Source organism: Colletotrichum godetiae (assembly GCF_030913485.1).
Source record: "Colletotrichum godetiae strain CBS 193.32 chromosome Unknown BDP55scaffold_5, whole genome shotgun sequence".
Classification (NCBI taxonomy): domain Eukaryota; kingdom Fungi; phylum Ascomycota; class Sordariomycetes; order Glomerellales; family Glomerellaceae; genus Colletotrichum; species Colletotrichum godetiae.
In genome coordinates, this window is record NW_026851253.1 from 1,671,147 (window position 1) to 1,692,249 (window position 21,103).

At 53.0% G+C, this 21,103-nt stretch overlaps 5 protein-coding genes across 5 annotated transcripts; 2 read left to right on the top strand and 3 right to left on the bottom strand.

Moving 5' to 3' along the window:
• Positions 1-3,128: 3,128 nt before the first annotated feature.
• Positions 3,129-4,202, bottom strand: BDP55DRAFT_649580 (uncharacterized protein; the record flags this gene model as incomplete). The annotated part of the gene is made up of 2 exons (XM_060573917.1): positions 3,211-4,202; positions 3,129-3,152 (listed from the first exon to the last, which is right to left on the bottom strand). A coding segment is annotated over exon 1 (383 nt), but the record flags the coding sequence as incomplete, so codon positions are not given.
• Positions 4,203-4,699: 497 nt separating this feature from the next.
• BDP55DRAFT_317722 (major facilitator superfamily transporter) lies at positions 4,700-6,835 on the top strand. The gene is made up of 2 exons (XM_060566739.1): positions 4,700-5,373; positions 5,430-6,835. The coding sequence occupies exons 1-2, from the start codon at positions 4,814-4,816 to the stop codon at positions 6,406-6,408; spliced, it is 1,539 nt and encodes a 512-aa protein (XP_060434798.1). The 5' UTR covers positions 4,700-4,813; the 3' UTR covers positions 6,409-6,835.
• Positions 6,836-8,402: 1,567 nt separating this feature from the next.
• Positions 8,403-13,987, bottom strand: BDP55DRAFT_627769 (uncharacterized protein; the record flags this gene model as incomplete). Its single annotated transcript, XM_060571802.1, has 2 exons — positions 8,403-13,724; positions 13,844-13,987. The coding sequence occupies 2 exons, from the start codon at positions 13,985-13,987 to the stop codon at positions 8,403-8,405; spliced, it is 5,466 nt and encodes a 1,821-aa protein (XP_060434799.1).
• Positions 13,988-16,605: 2,618 nt separating this feature from the next.
• Positions 16,606-17,495, top strand: BDP55DRAFT_317743 (uncharacterized protein). The gene is made up of 4 exons (XM_060566740.1): positions 16,606-16,812; positions 16,866-16,928; positions 16,982-17,019; positions 17,076-17,495. The coding sequence occupies exons 1-4, from the start codon at positions 16,805-16,807 to the stop codon at positions 17,369-17,371; spliced, it is 405 nt and encodes a 134-aa protein (XP_060434800.1). The 5' UTR covers positions 16,606-16,804; the 3' UTR covers positions 17,372-17,495.
• A 532-nt stretch (positions 17,496-18,027) lies between these two features.
• Positions 18,028-19,642, bottom strand: BDP55DRAFT_627770 (oxalate decarboxylase family bicupin; the record flags this gene model as incomplete). Its single annotated transcript, XM_060571803.1, has 4 exons — positions 18,028-18,639; positions 18,693-18,907; positions 18,964-19,290; positions 19,363-19,642. 4 exons carry the CDS (start codon positions 19,640-19,642, stop codon positions 18,028-18,030), a joined length of 1,434 nt encoding a protein of 477 aa, XP_060434801.1.
• Positions 19,643-21,103: the final 1,461 nt, after the last annotated feature.

Here is a 21,103-nt window from a genome sequence, read left to right on the forward strand (position 1 = left end):
GGCCTTGCGGCTCACCGCCGTTTGGGAGCAACGATTTTGAATGATTCGGACAAAGTTCACGGCGGGATCTTGAGTTTCTCGGTGCGCATCTCCCATGGTATGATAGCAGCCGGCGGGCACGGTAGTATTCCAAGGACTCGGGGTAGCACGCCGCGGCAGCACGCCGGAGCAGAGGCCAGAAGGCTGGAAAAGGATCTCGAAACACTCGGGAGATGTGCTTGCAGATGTTTTGCCTCATTGCGGCAAGGATTAGAATGCGCGCCGGAGCATAGTCAAGTGGTGGGTGGTGACGAATGTGGAGTGATGAGAGGATACACTGGTGCACCACTGCACACAGGCGCCTGCATGGCCACCCAGTGTTGTTGAGGTTGCGAAAAGGGCCCGGTTTGGCGAGGATGATGGATCCGTTCTTCTCCGCAGAGGAATACTCGGGGTTTGGGGTTGAGGGGGGAAGCTGTCGTTGGAGAGGCGGGGAAGATGGGGGACGGGGAAGCAAAGTTCGGTCAAGAGACACTTTTGTGATCACGGACGGTCGATGTATGGTCGAGAAGCCCTCCCACGTTACGGCGAGGGACGGGCGTCTTTCCAGGTTGAGTCTAGACGAGGGGCGGGCAAGTCGAGGCGAATGGAGGGACGGCGGCCGGTGAGGTGAGGTGAGTGGTCAGCGGTGGTCGGAGAGGTCGAGTGCCGGGACAAGTCGCATCAGGCTATCAGCCTCTTGCGCTCCTGGAGCTGTCCAGGCAGGATTGTTCTGTGCGGTACATTAGCTTGGATGTTGCGACTGGGATGTGGGAGGAGTTTTGGCTGACTGGCGCTCCGTTGGCGGCAAGCAAGTCAGAGACAATGGCGTGGTTTCTGAGGGTACAATGTCTTGGCAAACGGTGCGATGTCGTGTGCTCGTGATAAGCCTTGGCCCGTGGATGGTTCAGTGGTGGTGATGGGTGGTGATGCCCAGCAGAGAGGACCCCTAGGTACGACGATGGAGCCTCCGTACCTTGGCCTTGGGCCATTTGACCCAGCATGACTCGACAAGAGGTGGATTGAAGAAAGGGCCCTGGCGGATGACTCCAGTCTTTGTTACTGCGTAGACGTGCTAGATGATAGATCAGAGATTTGACATCTGGAGACCGGGGAAACAGAGATTGGGGAAATCTGCCCGTGGGGAACGGTGGTGCAGAGGATGAGAGGGGGCGAATACGGAGGATGCCATTGGCAGAAGTGGTGAAGTTGTGAGAAAAAGACTCGGAAGATGGCCGAATATTTGAGTGCTAGAGGAGGGGAAGAGCGGAGACTTTGGCGCTATCGGTGTTGCCCCCGACGGAGGGAGGACCCGGTTGTCCCCGGTCGTGCCTTCCCAAGAACCGTCTTTTTGGTCATTTCCTCACGAGCACACGGGGAAAGCACGCAGCAAGGTAGGTACGAAGTATCGAGACACGGTGGAGAGAATCAGCTAGTGACAGTGGGGGTGGGACTGGTTCCGACGGACTGTCCAACTAGACGTCCACGAGTATCGTGTTCTTGCCAGGAATGCGCAGGTAATACGGATGCCCGCAGACCAGTTGACAGTTTCGACGGACCATCTTGGGGCCCCGACTTGAGAACCTCTGGGGAATTGAATGGGTCGCGGGGATGAAGAAGTATGGATAGTTGGGGCTGGTGGACACTCACTTGCACCAACTTATTCGTAGCTTGCCATTTGCTTGGGTTGCAAGTTGCAACGCTTACACGACCATTGGAGGCCATTGGAGGATACCAGTGCGCGAATTTCCTCGAAAGTTGTTATTTGTATTTTTCCCTCCACCATCATCTATGATACGATTCTCATTGGCCAAGAGATCATACAGAGATGAGAGACATTCCTTCTTTCCATTAGTCGGTAGTAATACGGATGGTGCTAAAATGTTAGCATCAGGCCACAACGCCCGTTAAGCTTATTTCCCCGTTCCCCCATCATACTCATCTTGTACGGTGGGACGGACGCTGGCTCGCTGCTAGTGCATTGGGCATTACCCATCAGTGCGGGATCGGCTATCTGCTACTCCAATGGGGGATTGTCTGGGGAAAATCTGTTCGCGAGCTGTCAGACGTGTCAGATGTGGTTCGTTTGATCTTGCGAACCGCTCTGCTGGAATCAGCGAAGCGACCTCACGATATCTGAACCTCATCTCATTGATGTTGATAATTGTCGTCGGCGTCGTTGAGTGCGGCGACAATTTACTCAACTCCCTCGCAGCGCCGAGCAACTTGGCGTGGCGGGATGGCTTGCCGAGAAGGACACAAGCACTTTCTTGGCAGAGTCATCGCCCGTTGGGTCTTGGCCTACGTCTGGTGAGCGTGGCCCATCCTTGCCTGCCTGCCTGCCTGCGCTCTTTTTCTACGCTTGCGATTTGTGGTGTTGGTGTTGGCATTGGCGTTGGCGATTTTGATGTTGCTTGTTCCCCCCCTCTCGCAAGTTGCAGCCAGGTGGCGGTAGTAGTGCGAGGCATGGAAGAAGCATAATTCACGAGAGGTGCTTTCTGGCGCGAAGAAGGTCCAATCAAGAAACCCGGTGTGTGTGACTTCCTCGACTGCTTATTATGTACGTATCTAGGTACCTTGGTGGACGGAATGTCGAGTCTTCTGGCGCTCCTTCTGGAAGGCAGCGACCGATCGAAGAAGGAAGGAAGAGGAGTCACGGGACAACAGAGATGGCGCGCTTTCCTTGTCTCGCGCTCCCTTAGGTTCAGGTCCCAGCTGGACCGGGAAGGAACTCTGATCATTGTGAGAACGGAAGGACAAGAATGAAGGCAGGCGTGATCGTGACTTGGTGGATCACCTCACTGAGTGCCTGCCTTCGTCTCTTTCTTCGTTCTTTCCCACATAGGTACCTATCTCATCTAACCTGACATCAGATACTGGGACAGTACGTACCTCTGGTCTCCCGTCATGAATGTCTGACTCTGACTTTTCTTCCCCCTCTCTTCTCCCACACACACCTTTTCCCTCCCGCTCCATTGAAGGATTCGGCCGTGATGCAACATGGCTCAATCGCCCCCATCCAACACTCCACAGACCAAACCCCAACACAGACAGCCAAGACCTCCTGGACGTGTGAGGCGCAAACTTTTTTTGTCCTCGCTCCAACTTAACCCTTTTTTGCGGCCCTGACTAAGGTAACTTTTGATTTGTTTCTTCCCGGCTCCGTTCGGCGTTGGTTCTCACTTCTCGCAGTGCACACTATCGCCGCAATCGAACCCCCGTTGCTATTCCTAGCGTTCCAATCTGCTCGTTCTTGGCCTCAAATCCATCCATTTCTTACACTGCTCCGACAGCGCAACAACACAGCTATCGCCACCCTGCGACGGAGCCATTCAACATTGCATCGCGACAAAGGCCGCCCATGATAGAGTCATCGAGGGTCGTTTTTCGACGGGTCTATTTCCTGCCATTCGTTTCACCGTTTCCTATTCTGGTCTGCCACAGCGCAACCTGCACCACGCTCGAAACCACAGTATACAGATACCAAGACAAGAGAGATGGAGCCGTGTGACACGTTTTGTGCAACCAAAATGAGCCCACCGTCTTAGTCTCCAAGCATACCAACCCGAAATGAAGTTCACTCATGGAGACAAGAGGGTGTTCGGCCGGCGACTCCCAGTGGATTCGATATGCTGTGCGTTAACTTGGATCCCGCCTCATATCGCATCTCACTTTGCCGCACTTGGACATGCCGGGAGACGGACGCTTGACCCATGGACCATGGTTCATCATTACAAACGCCAACCAACCTCTTCCCCATCCAGATCCCTTCACCCTGCTGCTCGCCAGTACCTAGCTGAGAAACCGCCGTGCGGCGTGCCTCATGCTGCATGGGGTGATCCATCATGTGCCGGAGTGAAGGCCGTCTCCCGCACGCGTGGAATTCCGTAGTGGGCATAGACAATACGCAGGCTACGCTTCTCTCCCTTGCCAACGAACGCCATCGTATGCAATATCCCAACATGGTCCGCGCCCTCGTAATCCTCGTGGTCCCTAGGTCTCCCTAGCACGCCTAGCTCACCCTCGGGACCGTAGTTTAGCTCGCCAACCACCATATGCATGGGCATGGAACATACACCCTGGTCTCCTCGACCCCTTGTCTCTTGTCTGCCGCCGTCTTTCTCGTGCTAGGTACTTGCAAGTTGCATGGTATCCGTATCGAGGCACGCTCTTCTACTCTCCCCGCTAGAAAGCTCTAGCTGCCATCTAGCAAATCTAGCTCCCATGCAGGATCCCTCTGGCCTGGTCTCCTCACCACGCTGGGCTCTTCCTGTCCTCCTCCCCCGACGCCGACCCCGCATCATCGACTCCGACCTCCCCACGCATCCATCAGAAACAGTTCTGGCCTCCATTGGCTAGCCTGCCCGCACTAATCATCACGCTTCACTGCAGCGTTCCATCATGGGAGATGATCGCTTTCGAAACCGTGAGCATGTCGGTGCCATCCCGGTCACCCTGGATCTCAACACCGGTGCTCTTTGTTTTTGTCTCTCTCTTCCTTCGAAACCACCTTATCCACTTGCTGCATGTTGGTGAACTCTTGGCACCGAGACGATGGACGGTCTGATGATTCGCCAACCTGCATGGCAATCAACGGCTTGCCCAACTATATGAAGAACCTTTATGTCCCCCTCTTCATCCCATTTGGTTGATCTCAATCAGTCGTGCCTCATCCTCTCATCTCTTCTTCCTCCTTTACCTATCCCTTGATCACCAACATCATCTTCTACCACCTAAGTCACTCATATACTTGAACGTGTCTTAGAGAGTTAGCAAACGCAGACAAACATCCACCATGTCGACGTCGACTGCGCAGCCCGCCGACCCCGTCGCCAAGGGCGTGCTGGCCACGGCTAAGCAAGCCTGGAAGGACCTCTTCATCTGGAGACAGCGCACCGTCGTTGTTAGCCCAACTGGCGAAACACACACAGAATGGCAAGATCCCGACCCAATCAAGAACCCCATCAGCTTGATGGCCCAGCTGAGCCCTCGCGACTGGCTCTTCTTCCTCTGCGGTTTCTGCGCCTGGACGGCCGATGCCTTTGACTTCCACGCCTTGTCTATCCAGACCACTAAGCTGGCCAAGTACTACGACCGGTCAAAGACAGATATCACTACTGCCATCACCTTGACTCTGCTTCTCCGTTCCGTCGGCGCCGCCTGCTTCGGCCTGGCTGGTGACAAGTATGGTCGCAAGTGGCCCATGGTTGCCAACATGATCATCCTCGGTCTTTTGCAGATCGCCACCATCTACAGCAAGACTTTCCAGCAATTCTTGGCTGTGCGCAGCTTATTCGGTCTCTTCATGGGAGGTGTCTACGGCAACGCCATTGCCATGGCCCTTGAGCACTGCCCGTAAGTTATTCAAACCTCCAGAGTCTGTCAACTGCTCGCTAACACATTACTCTCAGCTCCAACGCTCGTGGTTTGATGTCCGGAATCCTTCAACAGGGATACTCATTCGGTTACGTCCTCGCCGCTTGCGCCAACCTCGGTGTCGGCGGTGGCGTTGAGACCTGGAAGACGGTCTTCTGGATCGCCGCCGGTATCTCCATCGCTGTCGGTCTCGTCCGTATTGCTTTCCCCGAATCCCAGCAGTTCCTCGAGGCCAAGGCCCACGGAAAGAAGTCGGCTTCGCCCGGCGCCTTCTGGAGGGAGACCAAGAAGATGCTGGCCCAGGAGTGGAAGATGTGCGTCTACTGCATCATCCTCATGACCTGGTTCAACTACTACTCCCACACGTCGCAAGATTCGTACACCACATTCATGATTGCCCAGAAGGAGATGGACAACGCTGGTGCTTCCCGCGCCTCCATTCTCATGAAGGCCGGTGCCTGCGTTGGTGGCACCATCATCGGCTACCTGTCTCAGTTCGTTGGTCGTCGCCGCGCCATCATCGTCTCGGCTCTCATCTCTGCCTGCCTTATCCCCGCCTGGATTCTCCCCCAGGGCGAGCGCAGCCTGAGTGCTAGCGGTTTCTTCATGCAGTTCTTCGTCCAGGGTGCCTGGGGTGTCATTCCCATTCACCTTAACGAGCTGTCGCCCCCGGCCTTCCGCTCCTCTTTCCCCGGTATCACCTACCAGCTGGGTAACATGATCTCGTCTCCTTCGGCACAGATTGTTAATGCCATCTCCGAGAAGACGTTTGTCACCGCTCCCTCAGGCCACAGCGTCGAGGCCTACGGACCCGTCATGGGTATTGCCACGGCCATCATCGCCATGGGCATCGTCGTCACCACCATGTTCGGACCCGAGCGTCGCGGCCGCAGCTTCGAGCACGCCGTCGCTGGTGTACAGGGCGAGGCCGTCGAGACCAAGGAGATTGACGATCATGACGAGGAGAAGGGCAGTATCAGGGCCTCCAACGTCGAGGACACACGCAAGGAGTAAGATCGGTCGCTGCCGGGCTCAGCGATAGACATACAATACTAGGAATGTTTTGGAATTTTGGTACATAGGTACAGGGAGGAGGCCAGGCATAGGCCTCCAGTGGCTGTGATGCCATATACAATACCCCATGGGAAGCGCCCCGACGCGAATGAATGAAAATTAAGATTGATACCACTTTCAAAAAGCCCCCCTGTCTTACTGCACTCGGCCGTGACAATCAACAAATGTGTGCGACATCATGTTTCACATCACGACATTTCTGCTCGTGTGGACAAGCTTTCCGCCAAGCCGTTGGGTAAGTATCGGCGTTGCTGGGCATCGAAGCTTGCGAGTGCTTGTCACGAGCAGTGGGGCGTGATGTCTCTGACCTTTTTGCTTTCCCATTTCAGGGAAATTAGTCATCGGAAGTGCTAGGCCTGATGGAGGCCGAACCGGTCCAGACCAATGCCCGCCTGACGGGACCCACCATCCCGCCTCCAACAGTAACCGGCGGTCGGCAAACGGCGGAGAGAGATGGACTGTTCTGAGGTCGAACGCATTTGGGGGTCACTTAACAGGTCTACAGGAACTCAGACTGGATTCTCTTACGAGGAAACGGAAGGTCGATGATGAAAGATCCAGTTTTTCTAACATTTGGCTGTTGAGAAATCACAACAATCGAAACCCCAGATCTATTCTCATAGCGAGATCTGTTCTCACAACGCTTCCTTTCCCCGACATCTCCAGACTCCTCCACTTTCTCTGCAGAGCCTTCAGGCTTCTCCATATGGGTTTCGGTCTGTGCGTTGAGACATTTGCAATCAGCTGTGCCCGATGTTGGAACTTGGACGCACCTCGTAGGCTCGTACGATGCAATGTGGGCGAAAAGTTGGAATGTCGCGATGGGGCCGGTTCACCGTTCCACGAGGTACCGTTTAATTGGCGTCCCGTTGTGGAGGTTGGTCCGCTTTACTAGTTCTTGCTCCGCCTTGCTCCAGATTTCTCCAAGAGTTTTTTCAATGGGGGCCAACTCCACTTGTGGTCCTTTTCCCCCTCATTACCCTGGACAAGCAGAGAGATGTTTTGTTCGGACTCGCTCCAGTAGTTTTTGGGTGATGGAAATTTCACATGGTCCCAGACCCTGACTTGTATCAACTTTTGTCTAAGTCGAGGTTGATATGGGTGAGTGGATCTGGGGGGAGGACGCGTGCACACGGCGCGGAGAGAACACCGATCCTTTCTTCCAGCCCAAGGGTGCTGGACGTGGGGTAATCAGTCAGTCAGGCGATTGATGGATACGTGAGGTTGAAAAAGATTTTTTCTTTTTGAGAGATTTTGATTTGACTCCATCGCGAACCCGAGGACTTGGCAACCTCCCCATTTTTTCCATCGATTCCCTCTTCTGGGATCTAAGTTTCCCTTCTTGTGAGGTTGTTCCTCGGATGTTGTCCGTCCCGCCCAGGCACTAGTGTCGCATCCTGGTTTGCCTTGTATGTAGTTATGTACATCTGCGGCGCAGGAATTTTGTCTTCCGGGTTGAGTGAGCTTACGGATATTTATTGACGGGTTGGACACGCCGTACTCCTTCCCGCCGTCCGGGGCTACTCAGGTGTGCTGCGCCGCTGGGTCGATGTCCGGTTTGGCGACTTGTACTGCGCTTCTGGTTTGAGCCTCTAAGCTAGCCGGCGGTGGTCTGATTCCGGGGTCCGGACGAGCGGGACGGGGAGGAATGGCTTGATAGCCAGATTCGGGAACGTCCTCGGCATTGAGCTGGGTCTAAGTCTCTCTGTCGACTAGACAAATGTAAATTTGCTGGTCGAAACGTGAGTGAGATGTCGCGATGGAATTTGAAGTTGCGGAAGGCGAGATACTGTATTCTCTCAATCTGCAACAGTAACAGTGAAGAAAGGCCCCTTGAAGTAATATTCATCATTGTCGACCTATTCGGAGGAATTACCATGTACATGAATTGCTTGAGGGTGCCCTCTTTTCGTAAGCAGCAATCGATGCTTGCTCTACTGGAAAATAGCCTGACCAATACCTATCGCAGCTTGCGCCGCCTCGAACCCGGTTTGGTAAATGTTCCCGTCTTCCATATCTTCCACCGCCTGCGCTGCAGCTGGGGTTCCTGGCGATTTGACTGCCACGAAGTAGTTTGTTCGCACGACATAAGACGTCATGTTGGCCAACTCGCCCAAGAAAGCCGCCGCCTGGTCCGCACTCAGTTTAGCGGAGGCGAGCTCGCTCAGGTGTACCGCCGTGATTGCTGCCGCTGGGAAGACGAGTATACTATCAACATAAGCCGCTGTAGCCCGAGGGTCGTTGACCCTCAGGGCATTGCCGGCCGGGATGATGTGTTCCTGGCCAATATCGCTGAAGACGATGATATTGGCCAAACCGATAGCCGTGATCAGATCCGACAAAGAAGCGAGGTCCTCGTCTTGAATAGGGTCTTTAGGGGCGTAAGAATCGGCGGTAGACAAGGCGGCGGTGCTGACAAGTGCCATGGTCGTCGAAATATTGCCCCACGGGTTATATATACCTGCTGGAATAACAACTTCCAAGGGGGTGACCCATATTGCCAGGAAGCTCATGGCCCCGGCGGCGATATGGCACAGAGAGTACTTTAACTGATCCTTTTTGGAGGTCACTGGCTTGGTGGATCCAGGGGTCGTGGGTACCGTGCTGGCTGCGCTCACTGAGTCGGAGGAGGAGATGGAAGTCACAGAGGCCTGTCCCTTGTGCCCCTTGACTTGTTGCTGGCGGTCTTTGAGGGTCTCAGAAGAAGTGATGGCGGATGTTGTCATGATGGCACTCTCCTGCATAACCTCCGAATTACCAGCAACAAAACCTGCTTGAAGAGCGACATCATCGGCAGTGAAGGGGGCCTCCTGGGTAGCAAGCTTGTAGATCACCGTGAAGGACATGGCGGGGATCCAGCATACCAAATCAAGATAGGATATGTCTGGTATGCTAATTTCGTTGAGAAGATCGGAAATGACTGGGATGTGGATCTTGACATCCAAGAGGCCGACGGCGTCACCGAGAAGATCGATCAGGACATTGAGTAGGGCGTCTACAACCACTTTAACGCTGGATAGCACGCCCACAGCGATGATCCCAAGCAGATCCTTCAGGATCTCTTCAACGGTCATGGAAGAGAAGCGCTTGGCCAGGTCCTTGAGCTGAGACACCACTGCTGAAAGAGCTTCTTCCTCGTGGTCCAGCGCGGCTAGGAGGTCGTCAATGACCCCTGATTGCGGCTTCTTCGTTGTTGGCGGCACCCCTACGACTGTCATGTTGGCGCTGTGGTGCTTGAAATGGGTCATCATCATCTGAGACCCCGAAGTATGTCCCTTTGTAGGATTCGTGGCACTTGCGGCTGCGGGCTTTGAAGCCTTGTCCCCGAGCGACGGTCCCAAATCAGGGATGCCAGCCCATGTCCTGATGCTACTCTCCGCGTGCGCAATCTGCGCATCGAACTCTGTCTTTGCAGTCGGGAGATAGTCAATCTGGTCGCGCAGCCACTGCTTCGTCATATTGCAGAGGACGTCTTTGGTCCGCTTGATGTCGTCCCAGCTGTAGAGGAACTCCACAAAGGATGTGAGCTTCTCAATGCCCGTCTTGACGGCATTAAAGATCCACTCCGCAGCCCCAACGACGGCTTCGACCGAGGTAAGTGCCGCTCGGTAGACTTTGCCGGAGATAGTGGCCACAAAGTGCCACGCTTCACTCGCGTCGTCTTTGATGATATCGATAACGTTTTCGATATCTGACTTGAGCCAGCGGAAGAGGTCGCCGGCTGCGATGGCTGTATCGTGTGCGAGGTTATCGACCGATGATGAGGATGCGTAGAGGGCGTGTGGAATCACGCTCAGGCAAGAAGTAGAGGAGACGGTGGGTTTGAGGAGTCCATAAGTCGTGCCGAGTTTGCCGAGACTGTTCGCGGCGTTGGCCCTATCAGACTGCGATACACTTCCTTCTACAAGAGCGGCCCATGTCGTGTTGTCCCTGATGCCGCCAGCGACCGTCCGCGTAGGGACTTTGGCGTCTCGAAGGGCTCCCTCGCTGCTGAGCGCGGCTATGCTTTTGAATGACTTCTCCATAGGATTTATGGTAGCCTCTGCATCTCCGTCATTACAGATCACTGTCATGATAGTGCCGTTGATGCGATCCTGAAGCGCCTCGACGACGGTCAAGCTCCCAGTTGCATCCACAGCCACCTTGATGGGTGCCTGCCCAAGGACGTAGTAAGTCCCATTCATGTAGACGGGCGTGCGTGAATTGGTAGATATTGACAAAGTGACACCCGGAGCTGGTAGATCGTATTTATCGAGGACCTGGATCGTAGTCGTGTATGACTTGAATTGGAGCGGTTTCGCTGTAGACTTCCCGGCCTGAAGCTTGATATCGTCCGCAACCCAAATCTTGGCTTCGGTGCCGGTGGCCTGCGTCAACCTTTCAAGCTTACCGGACCCGGAAGTGAAGATGGCTTTGCCTCCATCTCTGCGGTTGAGGTACGGAGTCATCCGCTCAACGCCAAACAAAATGGGTACAGGCACACTCCATGCCTCCGGAGAACCGAGCTGACTGGAGGGGCAAGAGAGGCAAAATACCTCATCGTTGGCATTTTTGCCCCAGATCGTTGTCACGCCATCACGAGTCATAGCCGCCATCTCCGAGGTGCCCGATAGTACCTTATTGTTGAGCAAGGGCTTGCCGACGGATAAATCCGTTTGGCCTTCCGCTGGGAAGTAGTACAGGACCGAGTCACCGACCGCGAACAGGTCTGTCGTCCCGTCGGGAGACGCGAGTGAGCCTGGCCTGCGAGCAGCGGCGATGGCGGATGCCCCCACGTTCTGTGGTAGGCTGAGACGTGATGGTGCTGGAGGGCCATCGCCGAATGCGTTCTCAATGGGGACGTAGACAAGCTGGGCTGAGCCGCCGGAAGATCCACAGGTGTATACCCCGTCCACGAATCCACGAGCGACTCTACCCACGCAGCTCTGATATTGGCCCCCCTCGATATCGACTGGCACATCATGCGATGACCAGAATCTACCAGATGTCTTCTGAGGGTCGACGTAGTAACGAGCAATGTTCTTGTGCTCATTAGACGATGAGCGATCCACGTCGACGATGATTTGCTGCCGACTGCCTTCCGGCTCTGCGAACATGACACGGAGGATGTTGACAGTGTGTCCGGGCGCCATATCCTCGCTCACATCGAATGGAATAGCAGACCAAGTTGGCTTCTCTGTCCAGGATGTATCCGAGCTGGAGTTGAAAAGGGACAGGAACAGTTGGTCGGCACCCCCCTCCGATACTACCAGAGCCATCCCTATAGTTCCATCCGTGACGCTTTGTCCAACGTCAAAAGTGCGTACCAACTGAGAAGGAAGCGAGAGATTCTCCCGAACCCAACCTGTCTTGGTCGTGCCACTCTGTTCCATGATCACTTGCAGGACGTTGTCCATGCCGAGGGCAAATAGCAACGAATGGCCGTCGTCAGTCTGTAGAGCTTCAAACTTCGCAGTAGGAGCCACAATCTCTCCCTGGATGTAGTTCTGGATCAGATCTGTCGTGTGTGTCATTGAGTGTAGCGACGGGCTGGTTGCTCCAGGATGCTTTGGCGCAGTTCCAACCCCGATCTCAGTCGGGGCCTTGGCCCATGACGAATCGGCGTCTGGGACTACTGTTTGAGGCGGCGGCTGGGAAGATTTGGTCGGCGCTGCATAAGTAATGTCACAGACCAAGTCCTGATGGTCAGAAAACTTGGCGGACGTGTACGTAAACACCTTGCCACCCGGAAATACGAAATTTTGGGGGGTAGGGAAGTCGATGCTCTGTAAATCTACGCTGACAAGACCTTGGATCTGATTCTTGATCTGATTGACAGCGTCGTTGACGCCCGAAAATGCATTTGCTAGGTAGCCGGCATCAGGGGACTGAGATTTGTCGTCTGTGTGGTGCTTGTTGCTGTCGCGCATGATGTTCAAACGGCCAGTCTGGTCCACGGATAAGTCGTACGTGTCGGTGATAGTGAAGTCGTAACCATTCAGTGGTGCCTGATAGACACCCTCGCACGTTGCTGATATAATGATCCACATGTGCTGAGTGATGTAGATGTTTGTGCCGTCGACGAAAACCTCGCAGGTGTAGTGTGGTTCAACTCTCAACGTGTCAGAGTACACAGTTTCCGAATTCGATGCTTCGATTCCCGCGTCGCCGGCGGAGGACCAAGTGATGTTGATGATCCACGAGTTTTGGTCAGGGTTGCGGACTTCAGTGATTTGTGGATGCTGATTTGGGAAGAACTTCAAATCCGGCTGCCAATCCCCACCCCACCAATCCGTAAATGTGATCCCGACCTTCGAAGTGAGGCAAGATTTCATCGCAGACGGTAAGATAGTCTGCATCAACTGCTCGGCAAACACGCTCCGCTTGATAGCAATGATGCCACTCTCGTTTTGCAACTGACTGGGTAGAATCCAGTTCCAGTACGGTTCCGAAACTGCCGGGGCTCCGTGACCGTCCGTCATACACAGGTAGTTGAGTGTTGTCACAGCGGACTCTTGGGGATTGGGGTTGTTGACAACGACACCATTAAGCTTGTATGGGCTGATACCCAGCTCAAAGGACGTCATACGGAGCTGAGAGAGGTCTGAATTATTTTGAGAGACAGCTGAGACTGCAAGGACTGGCTGCCCGTAGTTTTTGGTGGCCTTGGTGTAAATTTTGACGAAGTTCTCCTGCAAGATGGCAAGTACGTGAGATTCAGCCGGGATTCCAACGAAATCAAGCGCGCTGTGCATTGCGGCGTTCTCCAGGTCCAAGAGAGTTTGTTGAAGACTGAACGTTGTGTTGGCAGACAAGCTGTCAATCTGGGCCTTGAGATTTTCTTTGAGCTCCGGGTGCTGATTAAAATAGGGCGACTCGAGGTTCCTGTCGAGGCCGGAATTGAGAAGGTCGACGGCCGTCTCGATGTACCACGGAGACCCAGAAGGCTGAACCCAGACATTCCAAGTCCCTTTAGAGGTCTTTCCATCGCTTGGGGTGTTCTGGATGACCTGGAACTCGGAGCAGAACATCCTGAAGAGAGACTTGCCGTTGATCTTCCCCAGCTCCAGAACTGGCGGAAGCTGCTTGGGCATCTTCCCTGGGGGCACCCCGATACGGATTTTCACCCCGACCGCGAAGTTGTTCCGGGTAAGCGTCTGTACTCGAGGGTCATCTGCCGGCGTGCCGTCTGGAATCTCGAACGGGTTGACTCGGTCTGTCCTCTTGAGTAGCTCGTCGAGGCTGATAGTATTTGTGGCCTTGTTGGATTTTGGATCCTGAGACGGTCAGTATCATAATTTCGCTCGATGTGTATATCGGAGTAGCGGGATATGATCACCACTGGACCCAGTGGTGGGTGATAGGTTGAAAACGGATGGTTTCAAAGTATGCATACCAATAGATAGCACACATGATGAACTGGCTGATTGCTCTCGCAGAGGTACTCGAGCAAGTCTGAGTTGATACTAGCCTGCGTTGTAGAGACTACGAAATCGTATCCGTATCTGGAGTCCGTGAGGTTGGAGTTGCTTGCGTCCATTTTGAAAACTCGAGTTAGTTGAAGAGAAGGTCGAAAAGTTACGTGAAATACTTGCGGTGAGACATAGAAATCTCTGTGAGTGCTTGTTCATGGCGTAAGGGAACCCGTCACATTATATCCCTTGAACATCACCTTCCTCGTAGCAATCTGCCACATTCGTCAAGCTCTCATGGCTTGCATATCACCACCTATGCAGTTGCCACCAGCAAAAACCAGATTCGCTGTCCATCACTCGGTCGTAAATAGCCCCTTGCACCGATTTGGCTTGGATGTTCACTCATCCCGACTAGCGAGTTCAGCTCTGATAGCCACAAACTTAAACTTGCCCATAGCTCGCCACCAACGTCTCCTTCCGAATCTCAGATCGTCTAAGGTAGGTATGCAATGAAGCATACTGAGCTTTCATCGCACGGAAATTCTCCCTTTTCCCGACCAAACATTTGGTTTGTTATCAATTTGACTTCAACTGTCTGTTCGAAGCGATGCTACTGTGGATGCTCCAAATAGCAACATTCCACTTATTTGTGGCTGCCTTGATCATCTTCGGCCGGTAAGCAGCACATCGCAACAACGTGATACGAGCCACGTTGGCAGATACGGCTGTAAAAGTGCCTTCACTCTTTCGATGAGAAGCTTGCAACATCAAAGCTGCACTGAGGTTCGTGATGCGACTCAATCCCCATGGCATGGTACGCCCATTTTGCCACAGCAGATTCCCATGACGGCTTTCCCCGCATAACAAAGACATGTTAGACACTTTGAGGCGCCCGACGGGTTTAAGCTAGCCCCAAAAGCCTGGGGATATAGGTATCAATCATCTCTGAGAGCTGAAGGGACTGCTAAGACTGACTATTAGTCGCGTAGGTGGCAGACATTCGAGACAGCACCGCGCCTCTGCTTGTGTCTCGATTAGCACAACCTCGCTGCAGATGACTTGCGGTGAGACCTTCTCGACCGACGCCACATATCTGTAGTATACCTTAGCCATCTTGCCATTATTGTCTTATCTCCATAGTTTTGAGACGTCCACGGATGCATCTCATTGAGAGGCGGCCAGAGGAAATACCCCGCCCGCATGCCCAAATACGGAACAGTAGTTCTACCTCCACACAGACCTGGGCCATGGATAAGATACTCGCCATGCGGAAACAGCCGTGAAACCAGTCTATGACCCCGCAATGGCGATCGTTTGTTCTAGGTATATGTAAACATATTCACACGCACTTTGAAGCGCCTTCGCGCCATTGATCGACAAGCGCGCTCCAAGAAACCCTCAACGCCCGTTCAAACGACTGAAAGGACTCATCAGCCCATATTAGCTGCTTGGCAAACTTGATGATCCTGCCAATGGCTGTTTGAAGTAGGACAGAGAATGTGATTCGTTTTTGCTGGCATTATCGCCTCGTCTAAATCCTCATGACGTGTCCCCGTACGCCTTGTCCACTTAGTGTCTTAAGTACTTAATGGCCTCAGAAAGAGTAACTGCAAAGTATCGATCAACCGAATGCAATTCCAATGTCGATGAACTGTTCAATGTATCAGTCTGATGAGTTGAATGCCGCAAAATTTCCAAGCGTGGCTACGACATCCGTCCCAACAGCAAGTATTAGTTATCTGACAAAGTTTGAAGGAACCATCTCCCTTATGCTCCAAAATCCTACTTAGAGACACTATGTGTATAGCTGCTCTCCCTTATATTGGAATGCACCGAACGAATGATCTAGAGCATGGGCTATTCCACATAGTCGGCAAAGCTAGTTGTAATCATTTCACTTCCGGTCCCACAACAGAGCTCCATCTTACAGGGGGCTAGATATTACTCGTTAACCGAAACTCAAAGCGCTTCCAGGTACCGAAGTTCCACTGTTGACGATAAGGGTAAAGCCAGGTGAACTTGGAATCGAAATCAGTGTCGCAAACCTACTGGAAAGGTCTATGGTCAAAAGAGTCTCATGTGGCGCTTGCCCCCTCCATTTTCCCCTTCGATGGATGTACACGCGACTCTGGTCTCTCGAAGTTATTGACATCAATATCGACAGATTGCGATCCCCTTTCGGATACTGACCTTGGTCGAGAGCTCTTGTTACCTCAGAGGCTGCTATTTCGTTAACGAAAAATGTGAAATCAACGACTCGGCACAACCAGAGGAGGTGTTCTCCGTGGTCTGACCCCTTTGCCGTCGCCCGTCTTGGTTCTCGTGATAGATTGCGGCCGGGGCAGATGAACGGGCGCCCACAGCTGCGTGGGTCTACCGTCCTGATATTCGCCTTACTTTATATGTTCGTCGCTGTTACGAGTCATCGCTACGACGGAGATGCTCAGGCTTTGCCTGTCTGTGATCAGTTCCCGAAGCCGAGCTGAGCTAGCGGCTTCAGTTGATGGCGAGTTCGTTTTGAACATTAATTGTGGCCTACCGGTACAAAGCGCTACAGGTTTAAGGTTCAGGGTGGAACAGCAGAGTCATGCAGCGTGTCGTGACCCGGTGGGCGAAGTTCGTCCCGTCGGGAAAGCCTAATTAATCTGACACTGATCTTTACTCGTCTCAAGTCTATGAAGTACATTATTTTGAGGTGCCCAAAAGTTCGCTGAATTGACATGAAGTGCGTGCATGTTAACCGGCCAGGCCGCAGCCGCGGAAGTATAAGTAAGCTTAATCGCAACTCTTTTGAGATGGTGGGAGGAAAAGAAATTAGACTCGATAACGCACACATTGTCATTCGCTACATTCCATCCACCAACCAGTCATTATGAAGTTCATCCTTCTTCTCGCCTCCGCCGGAGCCGCTATGGCTTTCGTCGAGTGCCGTACGCCCTCAAATGCTGAGGTTGGTCCAGAGTCGACATTCTGTGCTCAGAGTTCCGTAACTGACTTTCATAGCTGTTCAACAACTGTCAGACTCAAGCACAGCGAGATGGTTGCAAAGGCCAGTGCATCAAGCACGTAGGTTACTCACTGAAAGCTACGACCGAGCATGTAACTAAACATCTCCTCAGTGCTCTGACACAACTGCCAACCTGGCTGTTTGCATCAAGTAGGTTTACCTCCACCCACTAGTTGATATTATCATGATTCTGATGAGTGTAACAGCAAGGCAAACAATGACTTTGACTGCGTCTGCGCAACCCAGGCTGGCAGAGGTCCCGGATTCAACTAAGATAATAGATGAGGGGTCGCATATCCGTAGTAGCGTGTATCGAGCACTGTGTGCCCTGCATTTAAGTCGAAATAAAATACTAGCCTTGGAAAAGCCACCTTGCTTCCCCATAACCCATTTTGCACTCAAGTCCATCATTAAAAGGACTTCAGGCGACAACCGATTTTGGAGAGAGATGCGTTTTCTTTGTCCCCTTGGAACTTACATATTCCTGAGCCTAACTCAATAACACCAGCGTAACGCCTTCCTCTCCACAGCCCAACCCCCCTTGAATACCCTTTATTTCAAGTCTCTAGGCCGCGTCTTTACGTCAAAGTCGCTGCATGCGATCAGTGACCACTCCTCTATATGCGAGGTCTCAAGACATTTAAAGTTGTTATTTGCGTCGGCAGCGGAGGTCACGTCAATTCTCTGTCGGCCTTTCCATTGTCAATGGGTTTGAACACAGCAATCACTGAGTCAGTCCTTGCAGCTGGTGGAGGTCTTTCAGTGCCTTCAGCCACGTCATGGACGATGGCACTCACTAGGTACTTTGCTCGACAATCCCCAAAGTGGAAAACTAATCGTCGCACACAAGATACGGAAGACCCTTCTAACTTGGCCAAGGCGGCAGATAAGCATCTGAATACGAGTTACCACATTTGGCAATTGGCCTGAGCTCTTTTCGTGAGTCAACGCGACATGCTTGCCATTGGAACTTTAATCTACATGGACACATCACGTCTTTTTTTTCAAAGGCCCCGTACTGATGTAATGCTTGATTTTCATGCTCAAATGCCCACGCTATTGAAAGACGAAACTCCTTGTCTCAACGCCAGGGCCAATTTGCAAAACTCGCATATCCGAAAATATCTACAGTAGAAGTGAATGAAATCAACCGGGGAACTAGGCCTTAAACTTCTTGAAGTTACGTCCACCATCAGCCAGTGCCGTCATGTTGGTGTTGCCAACCTTGATATACTCCTTCTCCTTGGGAATGGCAGCAATCACCTCGTCAGAGAGGCCGAGGGTATCTTTGACGACTTGCTTGGGTGTGAGAGCAAGCCATTGAGCAACACTGATATCCGAGAACTTGGGCGCCTGAAGGACCTCAAGGAAAATGACATCCTCGGTGCCAGTGTTCTCAATGTAGTGGCTGTCACCAACTTTCACGTAGCCAACATCACCAGCGGTGAAGTCAAAGGTACGCGAGGCTTCGGGGGCTTCAAAGATGGTGATACGGCCGGAACCCTGCAGGAAGTAGTTCCACTCGTCGCTGGTGGTGTGCCAGTGGATCTCGCGCATGGCGCCGGGCTGGACGACGACAAGGGCAGCCGAGAAGTTCTCCGCGATGGGGAAAGTTTGCGGGTCGAGGATCTTGACTGATCCGCCGGGGACTTGGAAGGGCTTCTGCTGCGACCAGTGGTAGGTGTATGATTCAGCACCGGTCAGCGATCCGGCCGAAGAGGTCTGGTTTTGCTGCTCGATATCCTTTGGCGCAGGCGTGCCATTGAAGATCTGCAAATGAGTAAGCTAATGCCGTGATTATATCGAGTCACATTTTGACTTACGTAAAGTTGATCTTTGGGAATCTTGTCAAATGCAGAAACATCCGTCTTGAGGTTCTTAGAAAGTACAGACAACGGGTTTCTCAAGAACAACTCAGAGGCCAAGAAGGTGTTCTCTTCGCTGAAGCTTCCCTGGTCGAAGACGAGGAGGAACTCCGTGCCCTGGTCGAACGCCTGGATGCTATGAGGAACGCCCTTCGGGAAGAACCATACATCACCTAGGTGTCTAAGTCAGATATGATGAATAAATCTCACCAGCTCAAAGGAGACTTACCCTCGCACACATCGTCGATGAAAGTCTTTCCATCTTCATTCATCGCGGCGATGCGACAGCATCCCTTCAGCATAAGTGCCCACTCAGCCGAAGTATGCCAGTGAAGTTCGCGATACGCGTTAGGCTGCAGCTTCATGTCAACACCTGCCATCGCAGAAGCGACGGGAAGGACTTTAGTGTTCTGCTGCCGCGCCCATCCGGCGCCCTCTTGACTGCCAAGGCGGTTGTGCGAGAGGCCCAGTGGCCACATGGCGTTCTCGACATCGCCCTTGTCGGTGCCGGGCGGGGCAAAGAGATCGGGGTTTAGCTTCTCATAGTCGTAGGTTCCTGCGGGAATTATGTATTAGCGTCATGCACTCGATTCCCTTTCGACAACCTCCCTCAGGAAATGCAACGTACTCGGGCCCGGATCCGTGGATCCCAGTCCGCCGCGGATCGGCTGTGGGACATCGACACCATCAAAGTTGAGATACAAGCCGAGCTTTCCGTCTGCTTCCTGGCCGGGCACTAGTGTAACGTCGTCGACATTGGCAGAGCCGCCAGTCTCGGGGTCAGGCCGAGCCGCGTTGCCTCCGAGAAGGCTAGAATCTCCTCTAAGATTTCCCGTAGGAGTAGTCACGGAGGGGATGGGCGGGTTGACACCTCCAACGGGGCCTTTGTTTTCTCCATAGTCTCCCATTCTTTTCATTGTCAGTCCAGTCTCATTATTGGTGTTCTCGTGGGAAGACTTACTGCGGCGCCGGAATAGCATAGCTCTGCGGCAAAGCCGCAAGGAAGCCGGCGAGGAGGAAAGCACCGTGAGAAAGCATTGTAGATGATAGGCTAGAAGAAAGCGACTTTGAAAAGACTGCGCTGTAACGAAAGACTGGTGATTTGGTGTCTGTTTCCAAGATGGTCTGGAAGCTGATGAGGAATAGGTCCCTTGCAGACTGGATTGAAGGGCCTTCTTATACCTCACATTTGCCATAAGGCGAACTTAGAACTTGCCCCCAAAGCCTCCAAAAGCAAACAAACGACATATGATGGCTCACAAGCCAGCTATGCCGTGCCATGACCATTTGCCCACCCAATCCATGCCATCTACTATCACAAGGCGGAGTGGAATTCGGCGGGACCGATTAAGCTCCCAGCCTTGGCGTCCGGACCGCGATATGTGGATGACATGGGGCTAGCCGCGTGGAGCACGAGCAGCGTAGTAGAAGCTGGGGGCAACAGTAGTCTAGATGACGCGTTTTCGCTCTTTTAGGTCTATCGCGAACAGCGAGACGGTTAGCACGGAAAAGACAAAGACCCACGCACGGTTGTGCGGCACCGGTGTGGACGAACATATCGATCTGGTCAACGACTAACCAGATGCCGCCCTGCGATTACTCACAACCTCCGAAAAACAACCCAACGCTCACCACGTTGTCTCATCTAAACGCTTACAGCCCACGGAGACTTCGGGAAGCCCATCGCACCTCGATCGACTCAGCTGGCCTTACTAGGATGAAAGTCGGTTGACAAAGTACAAATGCTGGGCAAAAGGTTAAGAATAAGGCTCGGTGGTGTCGACGCCCCCCAGCGCCTCCAACGTGAATCATTAAATCTGATAGCGGGAATTCGGGAGCGCCCCACGTTGCATTTCCCCCCTATTGCCGAAGACGGCAGTTGATAGTCTGGCTACATGGTGAAGTCACCGCTCTTAGAAATGGTCCGTTCGCGATTCGTCTGAACCGCGGAACCTCTTGACGTGTGTTCTTTGTGGGTAGATTATTCATGCAGAAGGAACGTAACCTGAGATGATTAAGGGTGTGACGAACACCTCGATTTGAAAAAAGGCCCCGGTGTCTCGCAGAAAGCTCGGGATTGCCCGCTTACACCAGACTTATCCAAGATGCAAAAGTTCTGGCTCCTTGATCACTCGGCTGCTGGCGTCCTGCCACCGGCCTCTAAGCTCGACCGGGCATAAGAAGAAGCTTGGAAGAGTGTAGTGACGCAATTACAAATGCCGCAAACTCTTTGCCTGGGCACAAGCACTTGTGCTCGTCGCAGAATCCATGTTCTTCCCATTCCGGTCTTGGCTCGCTTTCATGCCTCCTGAACCTCGGATGCGAAATTGGATCCAGCAGAATTGGAACCTCGAATTAGTATTCAATTA

Coding starts and splice junctions, on each gene's coding strand:
- BDP55DRAFT_317722 (XM_060566739.1), top strand. CDS start 4,814: ATGTCGACGTCGACTGCGCAGCCCGCCGACCCCGTCGCCAAGGGCGTG. Junction 5,374..5,429: donor ATGGCCCTTGAGCACTGCCC/GTAAGTTATTCA, acceptor CATTACTCTCAG/CTCCAACGCTCGTGGTTTGA.
- BDP55DRAFT_317743 (XM_060566740.1), top strand. Junction 16,929..16,981: donor AAGGCCAGTGCATCAAGCAC/GTAGGTTACTCA, acceptor ACATCTCCTCAG/TGCTCTGACACAACTGCCAA. Junction 17,020..17,075: donor AACCTGGCTGTTTGCATCAA/GTAGGTTTACCT, acceptor TGAGTGTAACAG/CAAGGCAAACAATGACTTTG.